Source organism: Diorhabda carinulata, chromosome X (assembly GCF_026250575.1).
Source record: "Diorhabda carinulata isolate Delta chromosome X, icDioCari1.1, whole genome shotgun sequence".
Classification (NCBI taxonomy): domain Eukaryota; kingdom Metazoa; phylum Arthropoda; class Insecta; order Coleoptera; family Chrysomelidae; genus Diorhabda; species Diorhabda carinulata.
In genome coordinates, this window is record NC_079472.1 from 6138611 (window position 1) to 6164473 (window position 25863).

At 31.2% G+C, this 25863-nt stretch overlaps 2 protein-coding genes across 9 annotated transcripts in view; both read right to left on the reverse strand.

Moving 5' to 3' along the window:
- Positions 1-3377, reverse strand: part of LOC130902158 (RB1-inducible coiled-coil protein 1) — a 62127-nt gene extending 58750 nt beyond the window's left edge. For 3 of the 6 annotated variants that reach the window (XM_057814038.1, XM_057814035.1, XM_057814034.1), the window contains exons 1-2: positions 3079-3364; positions 418-528 (exon numbers count right to left, since the gene is read on the reverse strand). In XM_057814038.1, the coding sequence (XP_057670021.1) occupies positions 418-485 (68 nt within the window). In that variant the 5' untranslated portion in view covers positions 486-528; positions 3079-3364. Of the gene's footprint in view, positions 1-417; positions 529-2823 lie in introns of all 6 variants that reach the window. The other 3 variants (XM_057814033.1, XM_057814036.1, XM_057814032.1) reach the window with 3 other exon arrangements.
- A 4365-nt stretch (positions 3378-7742) lies between these two features.
- Positions 7743-25863, reverse strand: part of LOC130902159 (anoctamin-5) — a 33951-nt gene continuing 15830 nt past the window's right edge. For 2 of the 3 annotated variants that reach the window (XM_057814039.1, XM_057814041.1), the window contains 13 exons: positions 25619-25779; positions 21653-21818; positions 19470-19702; positions 19247-19407; positions 18960-19192; positions 17391-17567; positions 17111-17314; positions 16286-16535; positions 14148-14353; positions 13473-13636; positions 11229-11482; positions 10840-11003; positions 7743-9395 (listed from right to left, as the gene is read on the reverse strand). In XM_057814039.1, coding sequence (XP_057670022.1) covers positions 9369-9395; positions 10840-11003; positions 11229-11482; positions 13473-13636; positions 14148-14353; positions 16286-16535; positions 17111-17314; positions 17391-17567; positions 18960-19192; positions 19247-19407; positions 19470-19702; positions 21653-21818; positions 25619-25779 — 2400 coding nt within the window. In that variant the 3' untranslated portion in view covers positions 7743-9368. Of the gene's footprint in view, positions 11004-11228; positions 11483-13472; positions 13637-14147; positions 14354-16285; positions 16536-17110; positions 17315-17390; positions 17568-18959; positions 19193-19246; positions 19408-19469; positions 19703-21652; positions 21819-25618; positions 25780-25863 lie in introns of all 3 variants that reach the window. The other variant, XM_057814040.1, reaches the window with a different exon arrangement.

Consider the following 25863-nt stretch of genomic DNA (forward strand, 5'->3'; position numbering starts at 1 on the left):
TCATTCAAAAAGTTAAAACCAAGACGTCCACGTAGAAATGTACATGTAAATCGACACATACATGAAAAAATATTATAACTAGCAGGGGAACAAGTTCCAATTGATGAAAGACTAAGTACATGCTTCACCTGAAAGGCAAATTATATAGTTTGCTAAATTCACCAATGGTTGAAACCCTACCACATAACAATAGTAACATGTTAATAAATCACAATAACTTTCTAGAAAACCATGCTCTACACATATTCATATTGTATCAGGAAAAAATATTAAAAAGTATGTAGTAACTGGAAGAAAAAGTTTACATCCAAATTTATTATCCCAAGAATAATTTTTTCTATATTTACATCACTTTATTTTATGTGTACAAAGAGATCACACTGTTTTATTGGAATATGAGATAAAAATAAGACTTACGTTTCAAGGGCTAGATTCATATCTAATGTGATCATTTGACCGGCATCGACATGGAATATGTGCAGCATCTTGAGTCTCAAATTTATGCAAATAACAATCTTCTAAGCATACCTGAAAAGATTGTTCACAATATTTAAAACAAAGCAAACAAAAATGTTTTGCTGATAAGGATACAGACTCAACACAATTGCACAATTCGACACTTAACCTTCTTATAATTATTAGTCTTGTTAAACACTAGTAGTATTCAAATTGTATTTTGAACTGAAAATAATGCAACACGTCAGGACAAGGTTTAAAAGTGGATTACATGAAGTTTATCGTTTCGTTTAATAACTGTGAAAAAATAATGTAAATATTTGTTTATTATTCCAAATGGAACTGAAGAATTATGGTTATTTTCACAAGTATGTATATATTATAAATACTAATACATATTTTCAATTTGTGGGATGTGAACCCTTCTGTAGTATCAGCTACAGAACAATGGAGAAAGCATTGGAAAATAATGTATATAGGAGCAAAACCAAATATTGGGACAACCTACAGGGGCTGAGATAGGCAAAGACTCTTCTGGGAAACTATATCCAGAGTTGATCTGCTGAATGTATCAAGTATCAACCTAACTAAGAACAGCCTACAAATAATTACAAATACTAGGAGTTCTATTGGGGCACTGTCGCCTCAACAAACACCTGAAGACGCTAGACCTAGCAGGTAATGCGGCGTGCAGATTTTATTGGATAGAGGATGAAATCGCTATATTCTCATAAAGTGTGAAACACTAAGGAATTCCAGAGCACTACACATAAGAGAGCTTGAAATAGAAATCGAAAATCTGTGGCAATTAAAGCCATCCCACATTATAGACTTCTTAAGTATAGGAGTGGGATTAATAGATCGGCTGCAATTCTGTTTATTAGATTTTCTCCTAAAGTGGGACTACTCATTATACCTTAAAGTATAAAGGCTGGAAACTTTTGTGTGCATATATTTTAAACTAATTGATTAGGTTCTGGCTTTTTAAGTTTGAACAACAGTGATTGAGTCAAGGTATCAGGTAAAAAAGGTGTAAAGAATCCCTTAAAGAATAGAAGCAAGACTACTGGTCAGTAACAACAAAATTTATTGCATAATTGTACCAGAAATAGCATAACATTTCAATCTACAACTTGTGAGAATGTCCACATACAGAAGGAGGATAGTTGGAAAATTGGAAAGCTGCATAAAAAAATTTAATATTAAATGTATTGTCTTTCCAACAAACGTAGAGTATGCCAAGAAAAGTTATACTGGACCTACAAATAAATTTTTGGTTTTCAGTTTTATCTGGCAGCAGTTGAACAATAGAGCGAAGGATGTATGCTGGAGTTAATCATAGTGGAGAGTCTGAGCTATTGTTGATCTAAAGGTCTGGTGTGGATAAAAGGAATTTTGATTGTGCAGTTCAGATTGAGAAGTATATATTTGGTACAGAAATGGAAATTTTGATTGTAGTCCTATATAGACATCAAAATGGTACCAAAAGTTTTTAAAAGGCTCCAGATATATCAACTTATAAAATGTCCTAAATTTGAAGTAGACTGCACATGGATAGCAGAAATTGGAAACAGAATAGGAAAAATAATGAACCATATTAACAATATTTTGTGAAGTTTATATGAAAACAAAGATTAATCTAAACTTTAATAATATATTTAATAAATAATTAAAGTACAATGAAATAATTGTTTCATTTATTCACATTCTTATTAAATGTCATTTAGTGGACTGTTAGTGAGCAATAATTGAAATTGTATTTTCAAGATGTTATTTTCAAACAAAAAAGTTTTTCACATTCAAAATATTCGAACTTGTAATGACTTGATACTTATAAATTGGTAGAATACCATCAATACAAATTATTGAATATGTGAAATGTACATGACTCATTTTTGTGAATATGGATAGCAAGGTAGAATGTAGATAAGATTGTTATCAATAACAGGATTTAATAATTATGAACATATTGTCAAGAATTATCTAGAATGTGTATTTTGAACTGATTTAAAAGAAACAGTTATTTTTTATACTTATTTTCAACTTAGGTCACTGGCCATTGATTACAGCAAAAATATTTTTATTTTGATACAATCTTACAACATTTACTATAATATACGGTTCAATTTATTTATTTCAAATCACATATCTCAGTTTCTTAATCTCTTATTCAATATAGATACAGTACTTTAGATATTTTTTCAAAATTAGTACGAATTAACTGGTTTTTGTAATATAATTTTTTATGTCCACATTAGAATCGCCATTAGTTAACCCTTAATTAAATAAGGTAGAATAAAATAAAGACAATATGGTAATTTTGAAACAAACTGAAGTTAGAAAAAACATAATCACGTAAGTACTTACTCCATAATTAACTTGTATAAATATACTTAAAAACCTACCGAGTCGATACTGTATCGTATTTGTAGGGTATCCTTATCAACAAAAACATAACATTTAATTAAATAAACACAATTAAGCACAACTAGTTAACGACTATTTTGGAAAATTAGAATGTGTTTACCCAACACAAAAATAAACAAAGAAACAATAATTCATGAACTCCCGAACATGTTTTAAATCAAATGCGTAAAAACGATTTTTAATACTAAATCGCACCTAAGAGGTGTTGGACACTCCGATCACAAAGAATTTTTAGTTTTTTTCAACCATTGTTATGACAGTTTATTGGCATTTTCGCAGCTGATATTGGTAAACACTAATCTTTTTGTTTCCACCATTTTCACTACAAATTACTTCAATTTTCATCATTTCGTTTCAATATACACGACTGGTTATAATTAGACATTCTATTTCAAAACGTAAATTAACAATCAGCTGACTAGGAAGTGTTATTTTGCAAACTTAAAACGACTTGTGACATGCAATTCATTATCACCAAGGCCATTTTATATTTCGGGGGAAAATTTAGGGATATTTGGTTTTGGAAATGTATACTGCACAAACGGGTCGGATCGAACATGTATAAAATGACGTTATTCAAACAACTATCAGCATAATTTCTAATGTGGAAAGTCAGTTTATATACAATTTTTTTTTGCAAACAGAAGTTAGCGAACTGATGTTATTTAAACATGAATCGACATTTAAATCTCCAAACTAGATTAGAACATAATATTATCACTCAATGTGCTCAATGAGTTTATAAACCGTGGTTAGATAAATTTTATGATTTAGTTTACATTTTAAATATATAGAAATGTATATAATTTGGAAGAAATTTGAGATCAGGCAAGTATTTTAATTTAGCGAATTATATAATTGTACTTACAGCTCTTAAAAAACCACAAGAAATCGTGTTGGGTGAGCTTCAATGATGTGAATAGCACTAAAAGTCCAAAATGCTATCAAGCTGGAGCCTAAAGTCCACAACCACATTTGTTATAACTGGCGAAAAACTGAAAGTGAATATTCCATGATTTATCGCGTCCGCCAAGGCACAACCTACAAGTTGTGAAGCCAAAACATGACTTGAGTTGTTTCATAACTTAACGCTACGACATTATAACATTCCCTAGCTTTCCCTGCTTTAGGGTCTTTAGACGAAGTATATTCGGATTCCCTGTTAGAATTTTTTATTGTGGTGTATTAAAAGATCATTGATAAATATTTTCAAAGTAATAAATATGTAAAAACTAGAGAGGAACACATTAAAAAAAAATATCAATTATTGGCTTAAGATATCGACGGAAAAATTAAAATTTTTGTGAATTAAATAAAGTTAGAAACATTTCAAGTAGATCAGCGAACTCCAGAAAAGAAATTAATTAGCTATTCTCGAATATAGTCTAAAAATTATATTCAAATACAATATATATTATGTGGTGTGTGAATATTAGAACTGATTATTTACCCAAATCTAATCACTGTTGATTCATGATAAAAAGGCCGAAATACCCATTTTATCTAGCATTATGATAAAATTATCAAACCTTCCCATCGTTACTGCGTTTTATTTAATGCAATATCAATTTTTATTGGTTGGTAAAGACACGTCTTAATCAAATCAACAAAATTATGATTCGGTCAAGTTGTTAAAAATTTGTATTTAATGATTGAATTTAATATTCCAGAGCTAACGAAATAAATCCGTCCCAATGGAGATATATACACTCTCCAAATTATATAGTTCAAATTTAAAATAAGATTTTTTAATATGAAATTATTACATAAATGCTCAACAACTTAAGGGTCTTTCTTTTAACATAGATATATATTATTTCATTTTGATATATCGATAAAAAATGGATTGTTATGTTGATATCTAAAATTATCTACTAACCAATAGTATCTGAAAAATATATCAAATATCCTCTCTTGCTTTATGCAACATATTTTACACAACTTTTATTTTGTATATGAAATAATAGATAACTATAAATAAATATTTCCAAAAAAAAAGGAAGACACTCAGTCCACTATTATAAATTTTCTAATAAAGTTTATACTTTGTTGCTAAGGGTTACTTACCTAAGTAAAGAAGTACAGTCGCCTCAAGACAAATGTAACACATTTAGTGGGGTAATTTATGGTTTAAACTCATGGTCGTACCTTATGTTATTAAAATTTGGCTTTTGAAAGTATTGTCAAATAAATTTTTTGGAGAAAATTGATTTTAATATATATTTAATTTTAAATTAAAAACAAAATAAAATAGAAATGGAGGAGACAATTACCACCACTATTCGGACGGGTTTTGTGATTTGGGGTAATAAGTTTTATTTAGGATTGGGTTGATTTGAACGGCCCTAATATTGGATGCATTTCCACCGCAGAGCTTGGATTAGTTAAGTTAAAATCGAGTCAGAAACATCAATAGAAGACACAAAACATTGAATAAATAAAGAAAAATACACAAAGCAAATAATTTGGGATCAAGGATGAGAAGGAGATGGATTCATAGAAAGAGAAGTAGAGTAGAGTTTAATTCGTAAAAAAGATTTAGGAAGTTGTAGATTATATTTTTAGTGGATATTATATTTTAAATTGAATTTACAAAAAATAAAATATTTATAATAGAATGGTGAACTGGCATTTTTTACGTACGTCTATGAAAATAAATATTTACTGTGAAGAATTGTTCAAAATATGATATTTACTGATAAGATTGACTTCTGTTCTTTTGTAAAAGTGTCATCGGTGATACGGCTATACAAGTAACTGTAGTATTAGCCTGGACAGGAACATTTATAATCTTTGTATTGTTGATTTACAGAATAACCGAATTGAATAACTTATATATGAACAAAAAATAATATTTCTTGTTGGTAACAAACATTTTATGAAAGATGTACTGTTATTTCGAAAGCTATTTAATTTTCACAACATGATTATGTGGAAATACGTGATTGAGTCTACTTTTAGTGTATTTGTAAAATAAGTAAATAATAAAGATAAAATTGTGATGCATGAAAGGGCCGAAAAACAATGACAATTTTTGTATATTAAAAACTATTGATCGTAAAGTATTTTTTACTATAGGTTACGTAGGGTATCTCATAGATACAATTTCGATTTTTCCAAATTTTCCCCTTCCGATTGGAGTTTGATTATAATCGCGGCGTTTTCTTCCTCTTCTTTAGGTGCTTTTTTTTAAACTTTTTCTTGTAGTAGTACGTTTAAATCGATCTTTTGTTGCAAGGTAAAAATATAAAGAATATAAGGAATTTTGCATATTGTATCACATTATGCATGACTTTCCATAGCATAACGGCTAACACTAACCTCTAGTGCCATTCACAAACCAAAAAACTGAGGGGGACTCATTTACCAGACTGGGATCATCAAACTCACCGATGAGCCCAGAAACCTTTGGTGTAGCTAAAAGTGTTGCTATCGCGGTCTACTCGCAAAGCGGTTTCGGCAGAGATGGATAGAGACACCTAACATGAGTCAAGCAAAGGCACACATATGTGGACCTTGTGTGTCTCACACTGAACAACTGCTTCAACAGGCGCGAAGTCCGAGTAGTAACAGGATACTGCCATCTAAGACGCCATCTCCACAGCATTGGCATCACGGACGATCCGCATGAACTTTACGACCAAAGCAGCTATGAAGAGTTACGAGAGTTTAGATGCTGACAATTTCCTCACCTCTAACCTTGCATTCCATCCTTGTGTGAAAGTGCTGCCAGGGGAAAGTGTGATAGTGCTTGGTAAGGTTTGTATTCCACTTGTTGTTCATGTGGTACCATAGTGTTCTTATTTCCTCTTGCTCGTCTGGAATCAGGATTTAACTCTTATCACTTTTTGTCTTAATATCTGAATAACTTTTCTTCTCACTTTCATTGCTTTCCATTCTCCTATATCATTTTATGCGCGCCCCTATATCTTTCTTTTCAATGAAACAATATATAACTGAATAGTGTTACTTTCTTTCCACTTGATTTCAATTTCCCTGCTGAAATTCATGTCTTGCGCCCCCAGGAGTAATTGAGACTTTTTTGTAAATTCAAGGTCTCAGATCATCTTTGACATTTCGATATCTCTTCTCATGTTCAGTTTCAACAATATGGCCGACACCCAGTTGTCGTATCTGTTGTCACAGGAACAATAAATCCAACTCGCATGACTCATTAACCCCAAGAATCTTTGTTAGGTTGCATAAAGGCAACTCTTCCAAACGCCAGTATTCAATCACCGCAGGTTGCTCTACATGATCTACTTAGAAACCGAGATGTGACTGTCTCAATTTCGGATTTACACTATAGACACATTTCAATAGACTCAGACTTGTTAGTTTCTAGCAGAAATCAATAGTATAAATGAAGATGTTTTATAATTTTGTGAAAAAAGTGATTGTAGAATATTCTTGTATAAATTACTCTAGGAGTTTACCCTATCCAAAAAAATGTTGGGTGTCAAAGCATCTTTCAATGCACGTACTTGACTTTCATATGTGTTTCTTATGAAGGATTGAAATGCTATTCATGCAATTTATAAAATTTATACCAAGCCCTCAAAGGTAGTTGTACCATGATAAAGAGCCTATTACGTTTTTCTTCAAATATTTTTCCTATTTGCTTCATTAATTATTGTGACAGAGTAGTCACTTCTGTTTTATAGCCATTCTAATATATTCTACTTCCAAGTGCTTTCCGTGTCACAATAATTAACGAAATAGAAAAAATATTTGACAGGTCACTTTGCAGGTTATACAGTTTCTATAAAACTCATTCTCTCGCGAAATTATTGGGATTTTTCTGAGTACAAATACCGAATTTAGAACTTTAATAATAAGAAAGGGGAAGAAATAAAACGTTTATTTGAAAATATTTTTATTTAACTGTAAAAATAATAGATGGATAATGGGCAAGTATATTATTAACAAGCAGTATTTGAAACATCACAACCGATTTTAGATTAAAATGTACAAAGACTAGAAATATACAATTAACACGTAAACATTAATATATATTCAAATTTAGTTTTCCCAAAATTTTACAGAAATATTTCTATTCAAATATAGAGTTGCAAGCAAAAACTTACCCTAGCGTAAAATTCATTAGAGAAGAAAAAAGAGATATGATTAAAAAAAGTAGTTTAAATAGTATTTGATATAACCGAATCAACTACTAAATCTTGAGTCCTCATATTTTTATTGATTTCTAAATAATTAGAAAGCTGCTTCAGACTTAGTTCAGTCAAATTAAGATAATTGTTGACTAGATTCTTTTTGTTTCCAAAAAATAATTTTTTGTTAATCTGGATCTGTCAAAATTTGCAAAAAAATGGAATAATAATGAACTGAATGAATTTCAAACATATAATGTTTCCAATAAGCAATAAAACCAGGGTGTTATATTAAAAGCAAATTAGAAGTTCCTCGGGAAATTCCCGGATCATCGTAACAACATATAAACTAAATAATATCATTAACAAGTATCACTATTTTTTATTATAATAATTTGAATTTTTAACAACACACACATATACAATCCTAAGAAAACTGATCGAAACAATATCGTTGGTTTGGAAAATATTATTTACTAGATTTTTGAGAAACTTATCGATATAAATAAATTCTTAAAAAATATATATGAGTTTGATATGTTGAAGAGTATTTTATGAGATTTTTTTATTGATCTTGATCTTATTACGTTTATTGGTCATATCAGTAGTTTACTAGGTATATAAATTTTTGAGGAATAAACTCTATGATCAAATGTAAAAGATTTTGAACAATTCAGTTTTGAATCTGGCGTCAGGTATAGTTACCACCTTGTGAGTGTTGAAAGTTGGACACAAAAGGAATAAAACTCCTTAAAACTACTCTAATTGGATTACATGCTATTAAAAATTTAGTAATCCTCCATGTCGATCCTCTCACTATCCTTCTATACTTAAGAGTCAAATAGAGATAGATAGATAGATAGAGAATTAAAAATTGATTGGCAAGTTGAAGCAGTACGATGGCGTTGATTGGTCTCGAGTTGCAATTTCACCAAAGTTTTGCCTTACTAGAACCAATACTAATAAAGCTCGAAAGCAATAGACCAAATGCCAAGTATCATGTACACAGAAATCCTCTGATATACAGATATTTCGAAGCTAGTGTGAGGAGCTGGATTGGGTATTTTCATGCTTTAATGTAAGCTCTCCAAACCACTCACTATTTTTCAAGCAGTCTTGCTAGCACTAAACATATGAGCTCATAAATCTCGCTAGAAAGCACATTTACATTATCTCTGATAGCCGAGCGGCCTTGAAAGTTATTGAGTGCATGTCCACGTTAGCGAGTGAGTGTAAACAAACTCTAAAAGCACTAGTTATTAGAAGCAAATTAAGCCTAAGGTGTTTACTAGGCAAAAGCCTTGGTAAAAAAGAGGCGACGACACTATATTTTGGCTCACAGTTCTACTTACTATGGCCTTATACGCGGTCACATCAAAAACAAACTGAATGTTCAGATAGCTGAAAAATTAAATAGAGTCTCAGTACAGAAATAATCTAGGCCTAAAACAGTCCAAAAGATCTATAACCATATCAGCTAAAAAGTTATTATCTGAAATTATTTACTTTACCAATGTCCTCTACATATTTCAGTAAAAGAATTAGGTACCTAGAAGGAATAAAGCTTTGAGATGTAGGACAAAAAAAACCGAAAAATAGCCTCTTTTTGGAGGATCCTACTTATTTTGGAGTCACAACAAAGAGATACTGAGTAATTGTTACACTCCGTCTCCGTGTAGAGGTAACTTGGAATAAATTCAATGTATACTTTGTATGTGAGCTGATAGGTCAAGCAAAATGCTTATTGTTGATAGTACTAAGTTGGCAGTTCTACATCGAAGACGGTTGCAAGAGTTAGTAAAACGCTCTCTTCTGAGTCGTCTGAGTCTGAGAGTCTAAGAAGAAGATCGTTTCTGATATAATTATATCTGTGTTATATTGTGGCGTGTCTCCCAGAGTTTTTTCAAGCCATCCTTATAAAGGGAGTAGACCAGAGACAATATATAAAATTTTTGTATTTTTCAATCTTCATTGCGTGTACCTGTAGTGAAGAATTCGACTGTCGTTACGGAGTAGAATAGAAATTACTTTTTTCCGCCATACCGATGCCCGAGGAAGGAGTTACCAGGAGTTTTAACAGCCGAGTGGGTTGCCAGAGGAGTTACCAGGTTAATTTTCCATATTGTTTGAAACAGTTCTAAATCTTTTTTCCCATTAGAATCCTTTCAATTTCTCGCTTTAAAAATGATATTTGTAAGCATATAGAATAACCACATTGGTCAATTATGTCAGTTTTTTTCGTAATATATTTTTATACATTTATTTTTAATTTTTTTCTTCGTATAAAGAGTCATTCCAGTGCTCCCCCTGGAAGACCACTCTTCTAGTTTTATTATTTAAATCTTTGTAGTTTTCTTTATGTTTCATTGAATTTTATTGTTCAAATATTTTTTTTTGAAAACGACTCCCTAAACAACTTAATCTTATCTATTAAAAGAATCTAACATTGCGGTTTATAAAGTCTGTACTAAATTTATAGAAAATAAAATTTATATACCTAATAACTTCCTTTTTTTTTTTCAAATGAAATTTAATATTTCAAAGATTTTGGAATTATAACGATGAAAAATAGAAATTTTATTCTATTCATGGTAATGAGTCACATACTATATTATAATTTATCATATTTGTGCTCAAATAGAAATAGCTTCTATAGTACCACAATGAAATATAAAGTTACAAAATATTTTTTATCAAACATATAATTTTGTTTTCCATCAATTGGCTAGCAATTATTTATACGATAAAATGTATTTGAAGAACAGCTTTATGGTATTAAAATAGCTACCTCGATAATTTAAGTGATTAATAACAATGAAAGAGCATAACGACGTTAAATACTAACTTGCGAATGTGGAGATTCGCGAGTAGAATTTGATGGAATCGTACAGTTTAACCGGTTAACTTGGAAACGACCAATCGATTCACTCAGCACTCTATCCCATTGTTCTAGAGATGTTGGTGCTTCATTAAGATTCTTTATCTTTTCTAATTCTGAGGGGGTTTTACCTACAACACGAACGAAACATAAAAATTTAATGTTAAATTTATACGAGGCATATTTTAATGAAAGCTCTTATAGGACAAACAGGCACTAAATAATCAGTTTCTAACCAAATAAATTATGTATAATTCAACATTTTGATTCCTGTTGAATAAAGTAATATAGGAAAAGTAAAAATAATCTACTAGATCGAAATATTTTGACAATATTTATAGGAATAATAATCTTACATTTTATTCCAGATTTCGCCCTCTGAGTTTCCTGTATAATAATAATTTCATTTGTAATGTATGCTTCTCTTCTTATTTGATCCCGAAGATCCATGGGAATATCCGGTATCAACCATTTGACAACAGTTAATATGAAGAACACCACGTTTTCAAAAACTAATACAAACATTAGTTTTGCTGCCAATATTTGATAATACAAAGAAGTTCTAAGATATTCGTTCGAGGTTCCTGGTGGTTCTCTATAATCTGGATACCTAGAACCACAACAGTTATAAAACGTAACGCTATACATACACGGTTAATACGAGGTGACATCGAAGAATACGGTTAATGAATATTTATGGCTGCTATTAACTATGCTGCAATCTATTTTAATTAGTGTATCTAGTATATTGACACATCAGTTTGCTACTACAGCCGTTTTAGAGACATAGTGTGTTCGTGAAACTTTGATATTGAACAACGCCTTTGAAGTTGGAAAAATAAACTCACTAATGTTAAAATATGTCTGCTGAAAAAGGAAATATATCTGTAAAGGACGAGAAAACGGTCAGGACCTCCTTTGAAATTTCCAAAAAGTGGACTCACTTGTTAATTTATACAGGCAGTTGAAGTACTGTAACATTTGCAAACGATGTACGAAAAAAAAGAGACCTGGAAAACGGGCCGCTTTTGTTTCTCGCATTTTTGGCAATCAAAATTTTTCCAGTCTGTCTACAACTGTCTACAGATTTAGCACCATACAGAAATTAAAAGAAACAAAAATTAATACACTCGCCCGAAAACGTCCTTTGAAGGTGCAGAAAAAAAATTTAGAACTAAGAAGGAAAGCGAAAGAAAAGTTGTCTTCCTCAGCTTAATCACTCTAAAAATTATATGGATTTTAATAAAACCAAGCTACATCTATTCACTAGCTTCCTTACAAGTCTTTGCCGGCTCAGGAAGGACTTGATAAGACTAAAACTATTGAAAACTGACAAGTGTAGCTTCTATAAAGAGGACGAACAAACTCCACTTCTCTTAGTTCTAGAATGTATTGTCATTGTAGGTATACACAATACGAAATAGAATAAAATTTCAAGTTGTAGTGTGAACCCTAATCTAGATCTTTTCACCATATATGGCACCTCGCGACTTCTGGCTCTTCCAAAAAATAAAAAATGTACTAGAGGGAAACATTTCTAATATTCTATCTATCTATATACAGAAAAAACGAAGGGAGATCCAGAAGAACCTTCCAGTTATTGATTCAACGTTAGGACAAGATCACTGCTAGCGAAGGACAGTACTTTGAAGGATATGGATATGTTTTTTTCAGTAAATGACCGTAATTTTTGATTACACCTCGTATATACTTCATCCTTTGATAACATTCCGGAAAGCCATGAATTAAGATATCACATTAAAAAAAATGTACGGGTATTTACAGGGAAATTTGATTTGGGAGACATTTGGGACTTCTGGTGTAGTTGGACACTTGTGCTGATGCACCTTCTATGCTGGAGTGTGTTAGTAAAATGAAAAAAAGAACAAGAGATACATTCTCATAAACAATGAGTGCTTAAGCTATTAGTTTATTGAAATGGCACATATCCAAAATTGAATAAAATGAGTTCTATTAATTTTATTGTTTTATTTCAAAACATTTGATACATGATAAAATATCTCTTTGAAGTTTTAGTTGATTTCTCAAAAACTATTAGGATTAAATAGTTTCTATTCTTGAAACTTTATGTAAAAACTAACTTACGAACTCGTCCACGACATGGACCGTGAAGCCGGACCATTTTGGGTATAACGGAAGTTTAAAATTTGACGAATACGCCGGTTCCTTTGATGTGTTTATACACATTTTGATCACAGCAGCGTCTTTGACATGTTTTTTTATAAACAGCGGAGACTTGTTCGTATTTTTTTTAGAACTAACTTCTAGGAAGGTTTTTTTATTTGTTTGTTTCCTTCTAGAATTCTAGAAATTCCTATCTGATATATATTCGAGTTTGTTTAGTATCTAGCAATCATTGTAAATAATTGGAATAAAAATTAAGTAAGTAAAATACTGTGAGAAGATCTCTTTTTATATTTCCCATGCTAATCTATTTATTTCAATAATCAATACACATGCACTTTCCAGTATTGCTGCCTCTAGAGGATCTTCCAGTCTTCAGAGGTAATTATACTAAACTCAACTTTTTACAGTTATTTGTGAGCCTGATCTTAAATATGGCCAAATACACTACTTACCGGCAAACAGATTCTGAATCCCATTTGTTGGGCCTCGACGAATTGATAAAATCACTTGTATTGAAATATGATAATGAGTTATTTAAATAATTTTCCAAATTATTGTGATTCGTTAAATAGACAAGCCTTGGAATAAATTCTGATGTGAATGCTATAATGAAACCCTAAAAAAATAGAGCGATAACTATAGATGTGTTATGGAGGTTGAGTCATCAAATAATTATCTTTAATATTATTTCCATCCATATAAGATATCTCAAATGTAGTACAAATTAAACAAACGCTTTCTCCAATGGAGTGCCCTATATTTGATCACCTTTTTGAATGCAGTGGACTAAAATGATAGGTTCGGACATAAATAACGGTTCTTTTAGTTAGATTTAGCAAATTTGTCAAAAATTGACACTACTTTTGTAAGAACGGAGTGTTAGGTGCATCATTTAACCGGCGAAAAGTTCTCCAGTTGCACAATTGACGTTTTTTCACAACTTTAGTGAACAGGCCGCGCGGTCCGTTAATGAGAAACTCTCCACAGTGACTGAATTCACCAGTTACGTACTGACATACTCCCTCAGATTCTATGCGTTAACACAGTTATTTAAACAAATGTAAAATGGTTTTTTCAACGTTTTATATTAATAATAATTAATTAAAAATATGTGATATTGTACTCACGTTTGTTACTACAGACAATGTTCCTATGGAATCTAAAATTCTGTACCAAACTCCAATATCGCGAACCCTCTGAGAAACGGGTCTTCGATAAAAAGTTAAAAGTTTTTGGGCGTCTAGTCGCATTTCGAGAATGTTGTTTATCAAAGCAAAAAATGGCGCTAACGGAAACGCCGCTACGAATATTGTTACAAAACCATATTGAAGAACTAAAATTTTTTAATTATCATATATTTATATACGTTTAGGCAGAAATAAAAACAAATATTTAATTGCTCTGATGTTTTTGGTGCATTGTTGTAAAAAATTTTTAGATATTCCGCAATTAAAAAAAACTTTTTGTTTTGACTTTATCGTTTTAGTATTGAAATTATAGATTGTTGGAACGGTTGCCATACAATTTCTCGTCTTCACAGAGGTGTTTATTACTTTACTTTTATTGTCTTTAACGAAAATTCGCAATCTTTTAATTTTCAAAAATATCCTGAACAACTTAATCAGATTTAGGGGTTGAAAAAGACAAAGTTACTCCTTAGGAACTATAACCAGAGAAGATCTGTTAAGTGTATCAGCCAAGGTATGACAAATCTAAGGATACTAACAGAAGTCTTGCAAACTGCGGTTTCTGTTACGTAGAGGAGCTTTACACCTGGGAGTGTATGAAATAGAAGACAAAGGTCTTTGGTAGCTAGAGCCATCCCTCGTCCTGAATTATCTAAAAAGAATAGGGTTGATAGATCAGCTGTTAGTACTGAGTAACCCCAATGCAAAGGTAAGAAAAGGAGATACAATAGGTCCTTTGGGTAACAGTGTACTTCAATCACAACATCTATACATAAATCGATTTAACCCCAGTAACTTTAATCACATCATATATACATAAACTGATTTAACCTCATTAACTTCACCAAGTTGAGAGATAGTTTACTAAACTGAGTTATGCTTGGAGTTCATTTATATCGAATTACAACTAATTCAGTCGGAAAATTTATCCTCCAAGAAACATACTACGATTATCGGAAGTATTACTTTCATCATGTCTACTTAAGCGGCTTCGGTGACATCCTTTGGCCACCCAGGACCTCGGATCTTACCCTCATGGACTTTTTTCTGTGGGGGTATCTCAAAAGTAAAGTGTACGAAACAAGCCCGGTGACAATCTCTGAACTGAATGAAAACTTAAATCCTAATTTTGCTACCGGACAACCTGTATATTAGTCGCCCTCTGCATACTAGATACTCAAGAATGCGCTTTATTAAAAATTTCATTTAACTTTATGGGAACAATAATAAAAAATAGGTAGCAATTTCATGCTGCCGAATCGGGAGAGTCAAGCTATCATATTACATCAAATAATTGAACTTAGAAAATAGGAAACTTTTAGAAATCAACAAGATGTTAATTAATTGATACATCAAAATCTTCATAATCAATTCTTCTTTTTTAGTTTGATATATCAAAGTTTTTCCTAGGTCTCTACGTGCCAGGATTTAGTACTTTACTACTGCTATAGTCCAATTTTGTCCAATCTTAGTGTGGTTGCATCCTTACTGTAGGATTTCTATTAAATGTACAAAATTTAATTATTTTCCTGCGAGGTAGAAAACCAAAACAAGTTTTAGTATTCCCAATTGGTTGTATATTCGCAGTTGTAAGAAATTTAATTTATCCTCGATCTTCGAACTAGTACGAGCATTTTAAAAAACGAACTTATCTGGTAGAATTCTCGACCTTATTCAGATTTGCGGGTATTCATTATCCCCGTTTTTCCACGTTTATCGTGATATGTAAAAGAAAAACTGCTAATTGGTTAACGAATCAGTATTGGAGTGACATCTATGAAGTTTTGGTAAACTGGATTACATATGAGGTGAGTAAATGTATATTCGTTACTGGTCTTTTCATATGCAAAGCTAATTTAGCATCATCTCATTAATTGCAACTGAATTTTAAGCATATTTTGAGGCAAATTGTACAGTCTAAAAGCTCAACTTTGCTCATCGGACCTATTCTAATTAGAGATCCATATCACCGGACCGTACACTTTCACTTTTTTCAGTTTATCATTCGAAAAAATACTGTTTTTAAACTATTGTTTTCTAATATCACTATATACGCTTGAATCAGTTAGATACCTTACCCATTTCTAAATATTCCGGAAACAGACTCCTAGGTCCCCATTCTACCAGTTTGTAATCTTTCACCCATTGAGGTCGGCAGTTTTTACATAACTGTTGCTGGGCGGTTAAACCAGTTTTGACTTTCAAGGTATTCAACCATTTGAAAAATAACGGAAATAGCATCTCTAAAATAGTGTTCATGGTTTGTTTGCCTACCATAATTATTGCCAGTTGGATACAAAGTTCAGTTAGGCATCCACCGGGTCCACACTAAAAGTAAAGAGGCTTAATTTTTTGGCGTAAATGTTGGTATATTTGCGAAGATTTTAAATTTTATCGCAAACTCCCGAATCCCAAGCTCACGGTATATATCAAGCGGGCGATTGATATGCCATAACCATGCCAATGGTCCGTTGAAGTTTTTGATATGGAGTCTCAAATATCTTTTTTTTTATTAATAATATACAGCCCTTTTACAATCTACTCTATAAGTAGAGTAATAAGTAAATTATCTATAAGTCACTAAAGTGAGTTAGGAACCAACCATTGATGGTACTCTGAGAGTGGGAGATCTTCTGGCCATATTTTCTTCAAACGTCTCTTTGCTAGTGGTTGGTTGAATAGATTATTTATTAATTCATTGTTGTAGTCATTGGATCTAATTGCCAGAAAAATTAAGTTATATGTCATATCTATCAACTTTGATGAATATCTTTTTCTTAGAATACTAGTTACTTGGACAGGTTGAATCGTTATGCATTGAGGTTCCTATAAGTAAATAGTCTGACAATCATGGGAGGGAAAGGGAAAAATCACTGATGTGTATTAACGAAATTGATAGTTACCTCTTCTTGTCTATAACCAAAAACCCTATTGTATTTTTTAGGATAACCAACGAATCTTCCTTTAAAAAATGCGATATAAAATATGCTAGCGTAATAATTAACAAATTGTAATAAATATATCTTTAATGTTAAGGAATCATCGAATTCAGTCTGAGTTCTAAGTAATTCGTATTCTGTTAAGTATTTAGCTACGTATGTGTAAATCTAAAACAAAAATAAAAACTATTTTAAATGAAAATATAATAAGATAAACGTTTGAATTATTGAATATTTTACTTACATAATTAAATATCACAATAAAAACTAAATTGATGCAGGCAGAAGTACAGGTGGTGAATAACATTGCCGAACTGTTGTCTACAACTACAGCAGCATATGGATTGAATGCTTTTAGAGATACTAAAATGGACATACGATAGAGAACAACTGCTACAACTGTTGCAAGAGCTAAAGCGATCTACAAAACAAAGAATATTGAGTAAGTATAATGCTCTTAATACTGACAACAGTTCTCAACGATGTTCTTTACTTTAAGCATGGTTGCTAAATAATCTAACAGGAAAACACACTAGCATCTTTATTATTTAACATTGCTGTAGAAATTGTGATAATGGGGCACAAATGATTATAAGAGGCACTACATTTAACAAAAATATACAAATCCTTGAATATGCTGATAACGTGGATGACACTACGGTAGCTTTTGTTACATTTACCATCACACCATTTGAACTGGGTTTAAAAATCGACAAAAACAAAACGAATACTATCATGCCAACAGTTCCAGCAAGCAATAGAACTAGAAACATTGGATAAAACATGCCAGTGGATAAGTCTTATTGAACACAATGTTTACACTACCACTACACCAACACTTACAATAAAAACAGTTTACTGTCAGTATCTGAAGACGATAACTTCGTTATCGAAACGCCCGTCAGACAGTGTAATTGTAGTGGTAGTGTAAGCAGTGTGTTCACTATGAAGTCTAATCTTGAAGTGATAGTAACAACAGCGAAGAATTAAGAAGAACTTCACTGACAAATAGAAGTTACTTGAGCCTCTGGTGTCGATACTACAAAAGCAAGTAACTTTCAGATGATAAAACCAATCCCTATCCATACATATAGATAGGAAATTTGGATTATAAACAAGACTGATGAAAATTTGCTATTGTTTTTGGAACGGGAGGTTCTGCAATGGATATTTGGTGTTAACTGTAAAAGAAATAAATAATATTAAGTAGTAGAGATACTCCCAATAGATTGGCAGAAAGCATTAATAATAACAACTTTCGAAAATAGTGATGTTAAAACTACAAAAACTACCGAGAAATATTATTAATTAATACAGTAATGAAAATGATCGAGAAAAATATTAGAGAAAAGAATAATATTAACAGAAGAAGACACATTCGAAGAATCTCGGAGAGACATTATTTCGATCCCTTCCTTTTTCTTCTCTACTTTTGTAACAACATTTAGCTATCTCTATTTTTAGTATCATGGACTAGATATCATGAGCAAAAAGACATAAGAAAGTTAGGAAAAGAAGACTAAGGAAAACTTTGTTAGAACAAGTAGCACAGGAAGCAGAGCAAAATTGCAAGGCAATTCGATAAATTAATGAAGTAGTAAAGGACCGGAAAGAGTAGAAAAAATTAATAGAAGGAGAGTGAAAACTCAAATCATAATACATTTAAAGAAAAATAGTTGTAAAGAAGAAAAAGACTATGTAGGTGATTAGTAAGTCATCAATAAACCTTCCTATATCATTATTAGTAGGTCTATTGTTACAGTACACGAATATTCGTGGAATATTTTAGTGAAATCAACAAAATAACACTAACCAAAAGTAGTACAACTGAAAAACTGAGTATAGTCATAGGTACTCGCATTTTCCAATAAGGCACAAGAGGTTCCATTGTGTTTGTTATAACATTAACTTGTTTCCTTGTAACATGGGCTAAACGTGCTAAATATTGAGGTCTAGGATGTTCTTCTTGTATATCGAAACCAGTTACGTCCCATCTGTGAGTTATTTCCGCAGAATATCTCTTCCACATTTCCATAAATAAAGTAGCTGAAACAAATTTTTATTAATTTTGATATCATGGTTTGGTACAGTTGAGCTTACCCCAAACGGACATAAATATGGCGAAAAATACTGTAGTCGGATTGTCGAAAAGGTACGTTATTCTTGCATGAACACAAGATTCAGAAATATTCCAATAACTGCACCAGACATCACAAAGCGGACACATTTTTTCTTTGATCTTTTCATTGCATATATCCTCACTGATTAAATAAAAAAAATTTTTTGATAATTTTTCAATTGAACGGATATTAAATTGACATACCTCGGAATATTGGAATATAAAGTAGCACAAGAATATATGAAACATATTAGGCCGACTAGAGCTGCTGGTATTAACATTTGAGTGTAAAATCCCAACCAGGCAAAGTAGAAACCAATTTTCACACCAAAATATTCCTTTATGTAATTGAGTGGTTGATACTTGTACCATTTTTTTAAAGACGCCCATTCTACGTATAGTAAATGTCTCGTTGAGCCTTGGCGCCTTAAATCACCCTATATAAAAATTTGCTTTTATATATAATAAAGAAAAAAACTATCAAAAGCTTGTTGATAATTAAAATATATTTATCGATGAAAAATAGTGAACCCAAAATAATGATCAGGGCATGATCATGATGTGAGCATCCCGGTCGAAATAGGGCGCGGCATCGTTATTGGTCCAAATCCGAGGCACTGTAAATTAAAAGCAGTGTAGAAAGAACCAGAGCTGCATTTCGTAATTTGAAGAAAAGTGCTAAAAAGCTGCATTGTAACGCTAGCGAAAAACAAATGATTGTGAATATTTATAAAAATGAAATGCGAGAAAACGATGATAAGACTGTTGATGACATTATTTCCAAAAAGGCATATATTTCGGGTCTATCTTCTTTAATTCTCCACTGAATCCTTCGTTACTATAGAGCTAATCATTCAGTGGTCGAACCAAAAAAGTATCCATTCATTATTCATTACAATTCAAGATTTTAATTAATAGCACATTTTATGTTTTTTTGTATACGTGCGTATTCTCTAACGGAAGTGTTATTGGGTATCATACTGGGTTTCAAGGTCTATCATAGGAATATCGAAAACTATGAGATATAGAAGAGAAACCGTTAAATTATAGCCAAGTTGCTATTTGAGCGAACAATAATTAGATACCATTAAATCAACTATTTTTTTCCACTAGAAATAATTTTAAGCTAGCGAGTTTTTAGATTTTTGTTCTAATTTGTTTCTATAATAATCTAAAACATAATTTTTTTATTACTTGGAGCATTATAACCTATCTACTGACAACGAGAGATAACCTCTCTAGAATTTGTAGTGGTGAAAAATAGGTCCAGAAAGGGTATCGGGTATTTGTAAGTTCAAGTAAACAAAAAATATTTATAAGCAATAAAAACTTTTATTGTTTTTTGATATCATATGAATTGGAAAATTATTTGGAAAAGATAATGTTATTCAAATGATGACCGTTACGTTGCTGGCCCTCTTCTAAACGGGAACGAAGAATGGCGATAACACGTCGACACAAAGCTCTTGATATTGCTGCCATTTCTGACCTGATGTTTTCCTTCAATTGGTTTCGTTGGATTATTTTGATAAACATTACTTTTAAGGTATCCCCATACAAAATAGTCAAGCGGGCTAAGGTCGGGGCTTCTGGGAAGCCCCTTCGCGAAATGACTTTATTAAGGAATAATTCATCCACAACTTCCATAGGTATGGTAGGTAGGTAGGTACCTTCGAGGTATGGCAAGTGGCCCCATCTTGCTTGAACCACGTTCTTGAGTTGAAACCTGCAAACTCCTGCTTCTCTGGGACCAAAAAATTTCGCAACATATCGCAACAACGGTCACTATTCACATTAATTGCTCGGCGTAGTTGATCATCATGAAAATAAGGACCAATAATTCCTTTAGCAGACATAGCGGCCCAAACAACGACCTTTGGGCTGTGCAGGGGTCGTTCATGCTTTTGTCTCGGATTCTCGACTGCCCAGTACCGACAATTCTGCTTATTAACATGACCATTCAGGTGAAAATTTGCTTCGTCGCTGAACAGTATGTTTTTAAAGTTGTTAAATCGCTGCATCATTTCGTTCGCAAAATTCAGTCGATTAGCATAGTCCGTATCCTTCTATAAGAGACAATGTTATAAGATAAATTGTTGATTGCACATCACAACAAAATCTCAAGGATCTTGGTAGATGAGAACATACTGGATAGAGTATAAAGACTTGACCAAATTCAAGCTGATGGCTGTTGAAAATTTTATTAAAGGGAGTCCTTGTAACTGTGTATAGGATGAGGCACAGGTCTCATTAAATCTCTACACAACCTAGCATACATAAATATGTGTGGTATTCAGAAAAAATAATTATAATTGTTTTCAATAAGATCTAACAAAACTTTAAAATTTGTTTTTAGCCTGATGACTTTAAAAACTACATCAACTCACATCGTGTAATGGGTACGCCGCTGCGTACGTCTTATCATTTAATAATCTCTCTATACCAAATTCGAAGTCGTTACCACTCTCACTGAATCTTTTTCTATCTAAAATAAACTGTACTATTCTAGATCGTATTGCTGGTGTGAAGAAAAAGGGGGAATCGACATCAAACCTGCAAAATTATTTTCAGTTAATAACCAGATTGATACTAAAAATTGGAGAAAAATGAAAACCGAGGAAAGATAGATAATCAACGAGTATTTTAAATTAAATTGATCATAGATCTTAACAAAATTACTTCACAATGGAAAACTAGGTGCGCAACACAAGCTATATTTTAAAAAAAATTGGATATCTTTACAAAAATTGCAGTAACGTAAACTAAATTACTAAAATTATTCAAGTCATTATTTGGGAAAATCACAGCTTTAGGATGTAGAAGGTGGAAATAAATGAGTAAATATGATGAGCAGATATTTGAACATTTTTATTGTTCATTCATGACATAAGAAACATGTATCACAAGTAATAATTGAATGCTCTAAGCAAACAAATGTTTTACGTTTAACACAGTTGTAAAACGATTTCGATCTTTGTTACGCTTACAAATTGAGCACCTACTAGATTTTTTCTTGCTTTTTTTCAGGTCTTCCTTCGGTTTTTTTGTGCCCAGAGTTGGGTATTCTGGTTAATTCAGAGATTTTTCTTCTCAAGATGACAGGAGGCCTCAAGTTCATTGGTCGAAGTTTTGAATTAAAATTAAAGAACTAGATCTCTTCCTAATTTCATTACAAATTTGTATCGATTCAAGGTTGCTTCTAGAATGGGATTGATAACTAAAAAGCCGTTTATTGAAGCTCATCAACTACATCTAATCTATCTTTAAGTAAGTTATAAAAAGAAATAATTTCTGATAAACATTTATTTCCTGAAGATTCGTCAATTTTATTCGAATGATGTAATGTTGAAAAAAAGCATTTTTTCTTTTTTCGGAATATATGGAACGAGAGCGTTGATGGCGGAAACCAGTTATCGAAAGTTATATTACAACAAGAATTTTCAATTGATACTGAACGTCTATCACATCAGCCCTCACCTCTCTGAGCCGTGTACTTCCAATGTTGTCATGTTACCAGTCCCATTTTTCCATTTCCACAATTTGAGAGATGGAAATTTTTTTTCAAGAGCTGCACATGTGCTTTTATCAAAACAAGTTCCTATACTATAATAAAACGAGTTGCAGAAATATGGTTCTGTTACTAATTTTGCTTTACCAATCATAGTTGAATGTTAAAATCGTTGATTGATATACAAAAATTCAATATGAAAATATAAGTGAATCTTTTTTGGATCCTAGGTATCACAGAGCATGTGTATAAAGCCTAGAGAAATTTGAACAGCCATTTTGTTGATAAACACCTATTAAATCTGATTGGAAAAGTCAAAAAAGTAGTTGTCTGAAATATAGAGAACTATGACCAAAGAAACACCAAGATTATAACCTTTACTAGACCAGGCATACGTATAACAATATCTGGGTGATTCCGTTCTAACTGTGATTTTTTGTATTCAAAATTTCAAGATTTTAAAATTTAACTTTTCTAACTTTTTTATGCATATTATTCATCTATTTTACTGTAAAAATAAAACTCTAAGAGGAATTTACTACAACTTCAAAGTATCACGAGCAAGACACAAATGTCGGATTTTGAGTTCCACGGTACTGACTCATTTATCCACGGTACTGACATGGTAACTTAAGATATTAAACAACAAGTGCATCAATTTTCCTCAGTTTGATCATAAACATTAGAATTTATAAGGTAATTAGTTTAAATCATTTGTTACGACAAAAAAAATTAATAATTTATCGGTAAATTCTAGGAATGGACATGACACGGTACTGACATGGTAACTTAAGATATTAAACAACAAGTGCATCAATTTTCCTCAGTTTGATCATAAACATTAGAATTTATAAGGTAATTAGTTTAAATCATTTGTTACGACAAAAAAAATTAATAATTTATCGGTAAATTCTAGGAATGGACATGACACGGTACTGACATTCAAGTGATGTAGTATAAGTTTTCTTTAAGTGGCAAGTTATATTGTATAAAAATAATGTTTAAATATCTTAAGAATTATTCAATTAACACAAAATTTTTATTAATTGATTATTAATTAATGACTAGTACAAAAAAACAATACAGGACATTGAATATCACAGTTATAATGGAATCACCCATCTGCATTGCCGTTGATCCCTTGAAACCTATTATGGCAAAATGGGCTATAATAGCTGGAAACTACGTATTCTGTTATATAACGCGTTTAAAATAATGTTTCACAGTTTTCTTTAAACCAGATTGGATAAAAACTTTTTTTATTTTAGTTTGATCTAAATTTTCAAACATTTACTTAGAAGTTTCAGATTTTCACAGTTTTGTTTAAACCAGATTGAATGAAACCATTTTCTTGTTTTAGTTCGAACTAAATTTTTAAACATTTACTTAGAAGTTCAAAATTTTTACAGTTTTCTTTAAACCAGATTGAATGAAACCATTTTCTTGTTTTAGTTCGAGCTAAGTTTTTAAACATTTACATACAAGTTTCAGCTTTCCACAGTTTTCTTTAAACCAGATTGAATGAAACCATTTTCTTGTTTTAGTTCGAGCTAAATTTTTAAACATTTACTTACAAGTTTCAACTTTTCACAGTTTTCTCTAAACCAGATTGAATGAAACCATTTTCTGGTTTTAGTTCAAACTAAATTTTCAAACATTTACTTAGAAGTTTCAACTTTTCACAGTTTTCTCTAAACCAGATTGAATGAAACCATTTTCTGGTTTTAGTTCAAACTAAATTTACAAACATTTACTTAGAAGTTTCAAATTTTCACAGTTTTGTTTAAACCAGATTGAATACAATCATTTTTTTTAGTTTCAACTAAATTTCTAAACATTTACTTACAAGTTTCAGCTTTTCACAGTTTTTTTTAAACCAGATTGAATGAAATCATTTTTTGTTTTAGTTTGAACTAAATTTTTAAACATTCACTTACAAGTTTCAACTTATCACAGTTTTCTTTAAAGCAGATTGAATTGAATCATTTTTTTTCAGTTTGAGCTAAATTTTTAATCATTTACTTAGAAGTTTCAACTTTTCACAGTTTTTTTTCAAACCAGATTGATTAAACCATTTTTTGTTTTAGTTCGAACTAAATTTTTAAACATTTACTTAGAAGTTCAAAATTTTTACAGTTTTCTTTAAACCAGATTGAATGAAACCATTTTCTTGTTTTAGTTCGAGCTAAATTTTTAAACATTTACTTACAAGTTTCAACTTTTCACAGTTTTCTCTAAACCAGATTGAATGAAACCATTTTCTGGTTTTAGTTCAAACTAAATTTTCAAACATTTACTTAGAAGTTTCAACTTTTCACAGTTTTCTCTAAACCAGATTGAATGAAACCATTTTCTGGTTTTAGTTCAAACTAAATTTTCAAACATTTACTTAGAAGTTTCAACTTTTCACAGTTTTCTCTAAACCAGATTGAATGAAACCATTTTCTGGTTTTATTTCAAACTAAATTTACAAACATTTACTTAGAAGTTTCAAATTTTCACAGTTTTGTTTAAACCAGATTGAATACAATCATTTTTTTTAGTTTCAACTAAATTTCTAAACATTTACTTACAAGTTTCAGCTTTTCACAGTTTTTTTTAAACCAGATTGAATGAAATCATTTTTTGTTTTAGTTTGAACTAAATTTTTAAACATTCACTTACAAGTTTCAACTTATCACAGTTTTCTTTAAAGCAGATTGAATTGAATCATTTTTTTTTCAGTTTGAGCTAAATTTTTAATCATTTACTTAGAAGTTTCAACTTTTCACAGTTTTTTTTCAAACCAGATTGATTAAACCATTTTTTGTTTTAGTTTGAACTAAATTTTTAAATATTTACTTACAGATATTCCTTATCTCTACTATAAATGGCAGTAAACCGATGCTCTTTATCAGGGAAAGTACTGTCATCAATGGTTATATAAGATTTTAATTTGTCCCAACGACTACTTATATTATCTATGAAAAAATTTGTTCGTCTTGATATTTGCCGAAGGGCTGGAATCTAAAAAAAGTATGTCTTAATTACCGCTTGTACTGATTTTATTATTTTATTAATGCACTCTTACAGTAAGATGAAATGAAAAGA